The sequence below is a fragment of the Electrona antarctica genome (assembly GCF_951216825.1).
Source record: "Electrona antarctica genome assembly, chromosome: 8".
Taxonomy (NCBI): Eukaryota; Metazoa; Chordata; class Actinopteri; order Myctophiformes; family Myctophidae; genus Electrona; species Electrona antarctica.
In genome coordinates, this window is record NC_136789.1 from 6,300,365 (window position 1) to 6,313,365 (window position 13,001).

At 41.3% G+C, this 13,001-nt stretch overlaps 1 protein-coding gene across 1 annotated transcript; it reads left to right on the forward strand.

Moving 5' to 3' along the window:
- Nucleotides 1–888: 888 nt before the first annotated feature.
- Nucleotides 889–12,979, forward strand: umodl1 (uromodulin-like 1; the record flags this gene model as incomplete). Its single annotated transcript, XM_079507998.1, has 16 exons — nt 889–958; nt 1,167–1,409; nt 1,626–1,784; nt 1,873–1,997; nt 2,122–2,308; nt 3,246–3,386; nt 3,841–3,854; nt 5,736–5,916; nt 6,051–6,163; nt 7,345–7,680; nt 8,065–8,158; nt 9,735–9,954; nt 10,313–10,466; nt 10,626–10,725; nt 11,212–11,267; nt 12,959–12,979. 16 exons carry the CDS (start codon nt 889–891, stop codon nt 12,977–12,979), a joined length of 2,214 nt encoding a protein of 737 aa, XP_079364124.1.
- Between the last annotated feature and the right edge of the window lie 22 nt (nt 12,980–13,001).

The following is a 13,001-nucleotide window of genomic DNA, read 5'->3' on the forward strand; positions in this document are numbered from 1 at the left end:
AAACATGAATATCTCCTCAGCAAAATGTCATAATGTCTTCATCTGCACTGCAATTATGATGAGATATTAGATAATGAGAATGTGGAGAGGTCATGTACACAGTAAAGGTCTGAGTGCAAATAAACCTGAAAAGGTCTATATTTGTACACTCTCAGAGTTAAATTAACACTCACGGTTTTACTGTGCACCTGATGCTAATAGCCTACACAGACAGTACAGAGATCCTAACAAGCACTGCCATGGTTACACAAATGGAAACCAAGTCTTCAGGGAGAGTTATTGCAACTCATCCCTGCTCGGGTCTTACCTCCTCTCACGTCACAAACATGTTTACCACCGCTGACACGCCATGACTGAAATTGTAACTTCCTGTTGCCAAACATAGGCCCTCTGTTCTATAATAATTATATCAACTTTTATGAAATGTTCAAAGAAAATACAGTGCACATTATTTATTATGTATCTTGTAGATCAACTATTTTCGGGAAAGGGATTTGCTGTAGAGGGAGAAGTTTTTTTGGGGGGGGCTCATATAGACCCCTAAGTATACGGTTTAAGTGGTTAAAATTCTCTGGAAAAACAAAAGCACACACATACCTGCAGTGTGATTTTATATTAGACAATGTATTGAGCTCTATATACTTTCATCCATCTGATCTAAAGTACCTGTATACAGACTTCTTCATTGCCTTATCCTCCCGCTGCTATGATACAGTGGCCCATGTGGGGCTGTTGGCATACTGTATCTAGGGGAGGAGGAGAATGAGAACACCACAGAGGATTCAGCAGGTACATACTGTGTATAGTTACCAAAACCTCAAGCAGGAATATGCATGTACTGTACAATGTGAACATACAATACACTACGGAGAGTCTTATCTTCACAAAATGAGGTGGACACTCTCTGTGGCTGTGGTCCTTTTGGACCTCTGTAGAGGACTCAACATTCAATTCGAAGGTAGGTTTCTGGATTTAAGATGACATGTGGATAATTAGAATGGATATTGACGTCTATGATGTATTGCTTATCTTGCTTTTCACATGTTGCATATTAATTTAGTTTAAGCTAATGTCTTCATGGATTAGTTATGCAGCTATAGACTAATTGCTAGACTGAACCTAGAAAACTTGACATTCTTTCATAAAATAAACCTGTTCTGTTCTAGGACATGAGTTGTCTAGGTCTGGCTATCACCTATGTAATAGCAATGAAACAAGGATAGTGAGTTCCCTAGTGACACATACAGTGCCCTACTCTGTGAGAAGACCTTGTGGTGTGTGGTTGTCCTGGAAGACATGTGAAGTCACACTTTATAAAATGATCTCTCGGACTGAGTACAAGACAGTCACCGAAGAGCTTAAAAGATGCTGTGATGGCTTTGAGCAAGTCAGCACCTACTGTGCACGATGTGAGTGGTGATATTTGTTTTAATAACAGAATAGTATAACACAGAGCCATATATGTATGTGTATTATTATTATTTTTTATATGGTATGAATGATATACTGCCAATCACAGTAGTGATTAGCATGGTGACAAGAATACCAAATCGAAACCCATGGGACTGTACTCCTACCAACATTTCTAGGATAACCGTTGCCTGCATTATGTCTTTTGAATAAAGCTCTAAACAGAAGTATGGAGTTCACTGCGAAGCCAGGGTCATGCTCCAACATTGAACGTTTGCTGTCCAGTTACGAAGACTGTGAGTCTGATATAGACTGTCCAGGATGGCAGAAATGTTGCCAGAAATTAGGCGTCTCTCACTGTTATGACCCTTCAAGTTAGTATCCATTTAGTATCCAGTTAGTATCATGCTCTTTTTTTCCTCCTTGGGCCAAACTAAATGCAGTCCCTGATATCATTTTCAGGATTGTCGTACTATTCAAGGAATGGTGGATGGCGCTACAATGTGACAATTACAGTGAAGACAGACTTCCAGCAACTTTCAATGGAGCGAGGGCTTTTGAACCATTCAAGATTACTGCACGCAATGGTATACTACCACTAAAAAATAATAGTCTTAATAAATAATAATATGATGACAACGATAATGATACTAGGGCACAGATGCTATGAAAATATTATCTGTCCTTATGCTGTTCCTCTATGAATATCAGCTGACCGGAGCAGTGGACTCTTCTGATGTCTCCGTTCACTACATCAGCTCATGGCCTGTGGATCACTTCAGAACTGCCTCCTCACTCCTGATTCAATCTAATGGCACACTTTCACAGTCCAACACCACATCAAAGTTGCGTTTTCTCCTCAAGAATATAGAGGAAATTATATCTCTAATGGTGGAAGGTGAGGTGACGGTTTGATTAATATAGATTGTTCCATACTGTTAGCTTCGGTAGATATCTGGTCCTTTTTTAGAGAGAGAGACTTTGTAGCTGTTTTTGACTCATGTTGCAGTGAACGGGTTCAGGAAAAATGACTCAGTCACACCACAGTGTCAGTTTCCCACTGCCACCATGTCTTTTTTTTTGACAGTCCTCTGTGATGCATTTCCTGTAACAGTGGAAACTAATCATCATTGCACAATGCACATTGCCATGCACATGCACACAAAGAGATATCAATTGTTCCACACAAGTACACACACAAGTACACACACACACACACACACACACACACACACACACACACACACACACACACACACACACACACACACACACACACACACACACACACACAGGTTATAAATGGCTATGTTTAGAATGATGTCTCCGAATGAACACATTTTTTGGTTTTCATCCACCAATTTTCGATATACTGGCCTCTTTTTCATCACTGGCTATACTGTTCCACTGTCAGGCCTCTAGAATCTCCATTATAGTACAAGCGCAACTGTGCATTTGTCACTGATACCCATGAGGCTTTGGACCTCTTTAGGTCTTCCCCTTCCATTCCATTGACACTTTCAAAGCCAAACCAAGCCATTTTTCTATTTATTCTGTCTTAAAGCCATGTACTTTATATATTTTAATGCAATTACCTTTCATTTTTAACTTTTATTTATTGTAATTGTTGTATTAATTGGCTTAATTGTGTTCTTCATTGTGCTAGCCTGGTAAACCACTCCGGTCGTGGAAATCGCATTCCACGACCAGGGTGTGGTTTAGGCAATCATTGTGCAGCAGCAGCACTTCAACTGTAGTTTGTTATGTGCTCTAGTCTATAGTAACATGATGTGTGTTATATAAGATAATTGATTGTGTCCTAACCTTTAATGCAGATGTGGATGAGTGTGCAGTCAGTAGTCTGCGTAACTGCTCCCCTCAAGCCGCTTGTACCAACACAGAGGGCTCCTACTACTGCACCTGTCTGCAAGGATACATGGACGCCGATCCAAACCACAATGGAGCACACTGTCAAGGTCAAATTGTGTGCCTGTGTGTGTGTGTGTGTGTGTGTGTGTGTGTGTGCGTGCGTGCGTGCGTGCGTGCGTGCGTGCGTGCGTGCGTGCGTGCGTGCGTGCGTGCAATCTTTATGGTGACCAAAAGTCACCACGAGGATAGTGAAACTAGAAGAAATAAGCTTTGTGGGGTCAATGTTCTGGTGTAGTATAGTATTAGACATTTAGGGGCTTAGGTTCAGGGTTAGGGTTAGTATTAAGGTCAGATCAGTCATAGTTTGGCACAAGGTTAATCATACTGTGTTAACCTGTGCGATAAAAGACAATCACCTTCTGATATGGTAAAGTAAACAGAGTATAGGTCCCTGCACACTGGCTGCGTTTTTCAGAGTTTTTGCTGAGTTTTCCCGTCTGTTTTCCAAAAAACGCGCCCAGTGTGCAACCACCTTATGTGTCCCCCTTTTTTTTGTTACAGAGCCAAACTGCAAGGTATAGCCTACAGAAGTTAAATAAAAAATAAAGGCTGGCAAAGACATTTTATTACTGTAAAGGAACATTCCGTTAACTCCCAGATCTTCTGACGAAGATAATCGAAACATTGTTTCGTTAATAACATTTCTTCGTAGCATTTAGCAAAAAATGCAAGCCTTCAGTTGGGAACAGAAATGCGACACATAGCCAAGTCGGCTTTCTCAAACTAGTACGATACACAGTACACTCCCTTTTCCTTGCCTAAGATAATGACATGAAGTATAACTTTGACCTTTGTCTTTTTTTCCAGTTATCCTGCATGGGGCCACCACCATTTCCAGACAGTCTCCTGCACCCTCCATTAATGTCACGATGCCCATCTCCATTCCAGCTATACAACCAACCTCCCATGTCACCTATGGCCCTACAAGTAACACCAAGGATACCCTCAACACCCCTGAGAACAGTGTGTCTATAGCTCTGAATACTATGAACACTGCTATAACTCTGAATACTATGAATGCTGGTAATACTCAGAATACTATGAATGCTGGTAGTATTCAGAGTACTATGGAGACTGGTATCACTCAGAGTACTAACGCTGGTGATTATTATTCATCATATACTCAACAGCAGAGGAGTGCTACACCTTATCCTCACGATGTACCCACATGCTGTAAGTGGTACATGTATATACTGTGCGTACAGTGTGTGTATATGTACAGTGTGTATGTGTGTGTGTGTGTGTGTGTGTTTGTGTGTGTGTGTGTGTGTGTGTGTGTGTGTGTGTGTGCGTGCGTGCGTGCGTGCGTGCGTGCGTGCGTGCGTGCGTGCGTGCGTGCGTGCGTGCGTGCGTGCGTGTGTGTGTGCGTGCGCTATACACCAGACCTTTACAGTATAACAATGCAATCACACCTCAAAAGCTTATTGTTTGAATTCCATAATCGAGTACTGAAAGGTACACTCCACAATTGAGCTAAAAGTACGTAAAAACGGAAGCGTATAAACAGACGGACTTGTACATTTAGATGAACATTCTAATCTGATTTAGACTAGAATAATAACTACTGGATAGCATGCATTGCTTTGGGTCCTAAACCTAAAGCAATCTCTCCTAATCTTTAATACAAGAAATGTTCAGAAAAGCATAGAAATCTGACCAGTCAGTTTGTCAGAGCAACTTGAAGACATTGCTTTTCATTCCAGTAGTAACACGCTTGTTGTTTTAGTGTCCACCCTATGGGACCTCAGGGTTCAATCCCCAAGCCTTGTCATGTCAAAGACTATAAGAACGCTCACTTCAAAACACGGCCGGGTCACATCCGGCGACCTAAGAACGGTCGCCACCAGGTATTCCTAAACGTAACCTCAGTAAAACTATCCATAAACCTAACTTTATTCCTAACCGTAGTAAAACGCAACCTCAGTAAAACGAATACAAGAACTACTAGGGGTGAGCGGTCCGTGAATCAAATGGGGGCAATCATGTTTGGGGGCGATTGTTCCGGTTACCATAAAAATGGTAGGCCTACCCCACAAAAATGGTACCCAATGTCTCCCTGTTTGGAAGTCAGCATCAAGGGTTGGATTTAGGTTGGATTGGGCTTGGGGGTAAATCCAATATGACATACTAGTATCATGTCCAGGGGGTGTCCTTCAAGATGCCTCATGCTGCTGCTTCAAGGAAACAGAAGATATGCTCCTGATATTTGGGAACTCTTGGTTCCCAAAGTGTACTACTGCCTGAGATCTTTATTTTAACGGTTTCCCTTTTCCACCCTGCCACCCCCCACCTCCGTCCTCTGCCATCACCTTCCAGCTCCTCCATATCTCTCCAACTTGCAGTCCTCAAACATCAGTGGCACATCTTTTTCTGTGACCTGGTCTGGTCAATTTCAGAGCAAGCAAACCTACTTGGTTGTTCTGATGAGACAGGACTCAGAGGTCATTAGTAAGTGGCGGACCAATCAGACCTCCTGGGAAGTGACAGGATTGCAACCTGCGGTGCTGTACAATGTCACTGTAATCCCTCATGCCTGTGGAAGCCCTGGGGAAGGTAGCCATGCATTTGTCAAGACAGGTAAGATCTTTGCGCCGTTAACTATTGCTAAAGTGAAACATACAAACCTGGAAATAATAGAAGCTTTATATTGGACAGCGACCTGCAGTTGCAGCAGATATGCATTTATTACACTGTAACTGTTTTCTTCCCAGCTGCCCTGACCCTTGAAGCCACCGCTAGGCTGACCAACATTAATTTCACCAATGACCTGCTGAACCCCAGTAGTGAATCCTACCTAAACCTCACAAAGACTATTATGGAAGAGGTACAGTACGCACTATGCATGTTAGAAGGGCAATTCCTTATCTGTGCTCATTGAATCAACATGTAATGCTTAATTCATACTATGTGATGCTTTGTGAGCTTATAGATTGGATGTTTTCGGTGACTATATGAATCCGGCATGTAGCTCTACAATAAATGCAGTCACTTACTCCCTTCTATCTATAACTGTGCAACTGCTGCACAATGTTATGTTATGTACAGTATAGTAGAAGGCAAGTGTTGTTGATGCTTTGTATTTGGAAATTCATGTATCTTCTGTATTTCATTTCCATTCTGACTGGGGTCAATTCCTTTTCATGTCACCTGCAGATTTACCAGTCTCTCTCTATAGACATTAAAGCAATGATTGACTCTGGGGAGGTAAGAATTGAGATCATGAGCTTGTCCCAAGGCAGTGTGGTGGCTAACTTCATCATCATATCCAACACCGACATTGAGATTGACAATGTGTCCGCAGCTTTGATATCCTCCCTGAAAAACAGCTCAGTATACACTGTAGATGAAAACAGTACAAGTGTAAATGGTACGTATATCTCTAAAGCCTAAACCTAAACTATACTTTCCGTGATAATGGTGGCGTTTGGAATTTTTGAAATCTCTATAAATGCTTGTGACCACAGATACAGAATCAGAATAAACTTTATTATCACATCACAGGTCACCATAAAGAAGTGCTTGAAATAGTTTTTACAGTATGATTTATTGCTCTGACAGATTTTGATGAATGTACCAGAGGACAACATGACTGCTCCCAATGGGCTACATGCAAAAACATCAGAGGCTCCTATAGCTGTTTCTGTCAGGATGGTTTTACCGACCTCAACCTTGCCAGGCCCGGACGAGAATGTCAAGGTAGAGTATTACCTCTGTAATGGACATTTAGTCCGCTCGTTTTTTTTTCTTTCTTTTTTTCTTTAGGTTGTTTTTAATTAAACAGCGTAAGTCCACCTCTATACTGTAGGTGTTCATGCCCTGTAATGTAAATGTTTGTGTAACCTAAGTATGTTTTTTCCTTGGACAGCTATCACAACAACACTTGAGACATCCACACAAATGCTAACAACCTCAACCATGTTTCCAGTTAGTGCCACAGCTTTCTCTCAAATGCCAAACCCAACCATCCTCACAACACCCTCATCATCAGTGCCCACAACCATGCAGGTGGAAACCACGACAACTGTCCTGGCAGTGACCACAGCCACTACCACCACAACTACTTCCACTGGCACTGTCCATATCACCACCACCTACACCATTGATACCAGCGCCGGTCAGGCTCCCCCTCCAGCAAAGGTGGTGTCGAACACAGAGGCCATCTCAGTCCAGTGCAGAGTTACTGCCATCACTGTGACTGTGGCCAGGGAGTTTCTGGATAATGGGCAGATCAGTGTCAATGCCCTCTACCTTGGCTTGAAGCAGTGTGGCGTCACTGGAGGCAATGATACCCATGTTGAATTGACCGTGGCATGGGATGGGTGCAACACAGGGTTTCAGAATGTAAGGACCCAGTTTTAGTCCTGAGCCATTAAAGGATCAATTATTCACCCCATAAAGCCTTGAATTCATAGAGATTGTTTTGTATTTATGGCATTCCTGAGCCAATCATTTGAAGTCTCCTCCTGGAGACTCACCGGTCATCAAATTATTCCTCCCAAAAACAAAATTCAAGGCTCCATGGGTGAGAAAAAAAGTTTATTTATTTTGTATTTGTTGTTTGGTATTTGGCAGGATGCACTATAGAAACTTACTTACTTACTTACTAAAACAACTTACTTCTCAAGATTGAGATTCTATGTAAAAATCCTATGTAACATTCTATAATGTATTTGTGCTTGATGTAAGAAATAAGCAAAACCTTTTGTGTCTGACTTTGTATCTCAGAGTGAGAGCCACTACACTGTACGGGTAACTCTGTTCAACAGCATGGACGCACAGACTGTGCGTCCCAAATTACGCCTGCAGGTTCCAGTCATGTGTACCTTTCCAACAAGCATCCTTCTATCCACAAGCAATGGATCCATGGGGTAAGCAATGCTTGGTGCCATAGTTACCATGTGTATTTTGTGTACACATGATCTTCAGTTTTACTGACAATACTAGTGTTGCTCAGGGCGTTGCCAGGTGTTCAACTAATATAGGTAGGCTATACATTTCATTCAGTAATTATAGTATTATCAGTATTATGAACTGTTAGCAATAATCCGATTATTGTCTCCACCAGGCCGAAGGCATGGGGAGAGAGTATGTTTTGCACTCCGTCCGTCCGTCCGTGTGTGTGTCCGTGTGTCCGTCCGTCCGTGTGTCCGTCCGTCTGTGAACAGCTAATCTCCGGCATCGTTAACCCAGTCGATGCCAAATTTAGCACACACACTCCCTGGATGCCAACGATGAACCTCTGCCCCAAAATTTCCAGAACGGCCTGTTATAGCGCCACCAGGAGGCCGCTTTGTGCAAAACAAGTTTTTGGACAGTACACCTACAGATTTTGTCCAAACATCACGCAAATTGGTACACAGTCTCTCTAGAGCCATTCAACGAAACGGGTTTTTCAGATTTCTCAGACTCCATCCTGATTGGCTAAGATTGTCTTCCAAAGTTCGCAGGAGTGCTCAGTTTCAAACAAAATGCTGCAAATCATGAACACATCGTGTGATTTCCGTGAAATTGCGCACGCACATTCCCACTAGGCCGAGGAAGAAATGCCATGTGAACATTTTCAACTCAGCCTCATGGTGGCGCTATAACTGGCCGAAAAGTGTTTTTACCTCCAATTGCACGGATTTGTGGATAACTTTGTATGCCAACTCCCTAGAGGCCAAGGAAAAACCTTTGCCTGGAATTTTTCACATCTGCTCTTTATAGCGCCACCAGGAGGCCGACATATGTAAAACACATTTTCTAATATTACTCCTTCAGATGTTATCCAAATTTCACACAAATCGGTACACATGCTCTCCATAGTCATGTGATCAAGACGGGTTTGTTTGATTTCTCATAATCCACCTTCATTGCCTACGATTGGCATCTACACTTTTCAGGAGTAGCCCGCTTTGTACCCGTTTTGTACAAATCGCCACAACTACTCAACGCAGCGTCCGATTGCGGTGAAACTGTGCATGCATATTCCCACTGGGCTGAGGAAGAAATGCCAGTTTTCAAATCAGCCTCATGGTGGCGCTACAACAGGCAAAGCCGTGTCTCACTCACTCACACACACACACACACACACACACACACACACACACACACACACACACACACACACACACACACACACACACACACACACACACACACACACTCTCTCTCCTGGTGGAGACCTGTGCCCAGAAGGGCACTTTTTCTAGTTCAGGTATATGTTTGGCAAGACGTTAATTTTAAATGTTAAGTTACATGCATCTTCATAAACCTGGTGTGTGTTATTGAGCCACTCAGCCACAGTACACACAACAGTGTGTGTATTGCATGCATACGTTACAAACTACAACTATATCCTGTCCAAGCACATAATGAATACAGTATACTGTGCTTCAGACATGACACTCTCACAGGGCTCATCATGGGCTCAGGAGCATTCCAAGTTACGTTGCAGCTGATGAACGGCACAACACCCCTGCCTCAGAACTACAGTCTGTCCCGTGAGGATGTGGTGGTAGTGCAAGTCAGCCTGAACACCACAGCAGAGATGATCAAAGTGATCATCAACAAGTGCTGGGCCACCCCAAGCAGCAACCCTGCAGACATCAATAGATACATCTTCTTGGACAACAGGTCTGGTGATACTTACTTGAATATCTTCTGGGTTATTATGGACTGTTGCCTGAACATGGCAAGGCTGCATTATAAAATGCCATTTCATTAAAATGTTTATTGTTGATATTGAACTAGAAATGTGCAATTCTGAGAAAAGGTGTGGTTGCACCAGTGTGGTAGTTGCACTGACAATTTCAAGCTTTGAGTGATATATTGAGCCACATGACATGACGTCACAAAAAGGTTTATATGGAATAAATAATAAAGTTGGGCAATTACTATAGTCTGGGCAACCACACTAATTAAGGTCAGTGACAAATCTTGCATAGATTATTAAGTAAATAAATATCATTAACTGCTAATTTCTGCTTCTCAGCTGTCCAGTCCCTGACACAGTCATTTTGGAGAATGGGAACTCCAGTACATCTCGTCTATCTGTACCGATATTCTCCATTGTCAACTTGAATGTCATCTACGTGCACTGTGAGGTCCATATCTGTGTACAGATGGGATCTGGCACTTGTGTGCCAGTAAGTACATTTACAGTTGTGCATGACTGTATATATACTCCCATTCTCTGACTGCAGGGATTAGCGATGGACCCAGACTGACAAAATAAAAATAAAATAGGTTTTAACTGAACTTGCTTACCTGTCACTAAAGTCAAATTGTTCATACGTTCCACTAAGGCCTGCCCTGGACGTGGAAGAACACTGAGGCGGTCCAAAACAATCGGAAGAGCTCGTGGCTCTGGTGGACCTTTATTCAGATTATTCACTGTACATGATGGTAAGTTGAAGATTACTGTTGACATAGAACATTTCTGTGAGTCATTCTGGTTCAGTGGTTCTCAAAGGTTTTCATATCAAGGACCCATAAATGTATGGCCACGGACCCTCGTTTGAAAAGCATTTGTGCCAGGGACCACCATAAGAGAAGATTTGTGTTAGATTTTTTCAAACCTTTTCAAGATTTTTCAAAATGTTTTGAAAATAGCTGACACTGTGTGTCATCACAACCCGTTGTTGATGTTGATGTTTCTTTGCTGGGTCCCCTGAACCCCCAAAGATCACTGGGGGTCAATGGAACCCACTTTGAGAACCACTGTTCTGTTTGGAAACTTATAGTCAAATTTAAATGTATAGCCAAACAGTAATGAAATGTATAATGGTTGTTGACTTACCTTAGCTGTTTTCACGTTAATTGTAATTTTTAGATTTGACCTCTAGGAATACCACCTTCACCACATATTTATGACATTATATATTGTTGCAGATTCCATAGAAGATGGATTGAATACTCTCCATGTGGTGGGGTTCTGCATTCTGGGAGTAAGTTTAGCTCTCTGCTTTATTGGTGGTTTAATTTGCTTCCACTACCAAAGGAACCGTGTTGGACACTACAATTTCAATCTCAATCCCAGAAAAGACAATAACTTCTCTTACATTGTCTTTAATACTAATACTTAGGACTGCAAATGCACTGAATGAAATGTAACAATGCAATTAGAAAAATAAAATAGGTTCAATGGGCTACCGATAGACTGTGTAGTAACAATGAACTTATAATATGGAGAGCATGTTTTCCATGTGTTGCTGCTATTAACATACAACTTGGTGGGATGTTGTCAAGAAGAGCACAAACATTTTATAAACAGCATATTAAATCTCCATTATAAGGTCAGCCCTGTATTCCCTGGTTGACTATAAAGACTGCATGTGTAAGTTGTTTGTAAAAAGTGTACTAACACTATTTCTTCTACTTCTTACGAGCACAAGTCTTATGGCAAAATTGTATTGATTTACTAATCAGTAAAACAATGGTATGCAGTGCCTACATGTAAACATTCATCTTTAAGAGAAATAAATAAACCAAAGATCCAGCAAAAATACTATACATTTGCTGCACACATACTAACTACATCCACTACAATGTAAATATTGTATTTTGTTTAAGCTACATTTTAACTTTAAATGAAACCAGTTTTTGGCATAACATGGAGCAAAGCTTTGAAAAGCAGTAAGGCATTTAAAACAAAGATAGAATTAAAAACAAGACATAATAGCTCAAGACATACAATTTTGCATATCAATACACTATAAATAAGCTGTTTTCATGGATTGATCGAGTATAAGACTGCAGAATCAAAAGTTGAGTGCAGTTTAAAATGCACAATAGGGTTTTAGTCTTTTTGCACTTTGCACATCACAAGTGATCTGTAAAGTGAAGTGATGATAATTTAATACAAACAAACCATGTAGTTAAAATGTAGTCCTATATCAATCAACAATGTATTAGCGGCTAATACATTATTGTGTTATTGTGTTGTGTTAATAAACTAACAGAACACAACACAATATCTTGGCACTGTAACACTTTGTAACACTGTTTTTGAAAAACGCTTTATAAATAAAGATTATTATTATTATGACTTTATTCTCTTTTAGCTTTGTTTTTTTTAATAATATACAGATACATGTTTATGGCACTTGAAATCTTGTTTTGTACTCTAGCCTATAAAATAAATAGATTTTGTCTGAATTTTCATGTTATAGACTGTTAACACTTGGGGGCGCTGCTGATCCAGTTTTCATAAAACAAGATATATTCTACAAGATGGCTTCCTGCATCGATAGAGATGCTAAAGATTTTGTCAAGGAGGGAACAATCAGTGCTGCTGTGCAAGCCTGCAAGGAGTGCAAGGCATGGGAATTATGGTAATAGAGTCTGTCTTAATGAAGAAAAACCAGGCATAGGCGGCGATAGACATGTAGGCTATCAGGCTATCTAGAAAACCATCTTGACTTCTTGACTGAAGAGGAGGTAGGCCTAAAGACATTTCCATAATGAGCACAAAGTCATGAATAAAATATGGTGCTAGGTTAAGAACTTTGTAGCACATCTCTGACAAGCCTTGCTGGGGACCACATGATAAACACGATAAGGAGGATAACATCTGATTTTAAAGGTGGTCTCTGGAGACCTCAGACCTGTGGTTGTGGGGGTGTTACCATCTGGACAGCTACAGCAGCTCCACCCCTAAATCAGAGCCTGGCTAGTCGGCC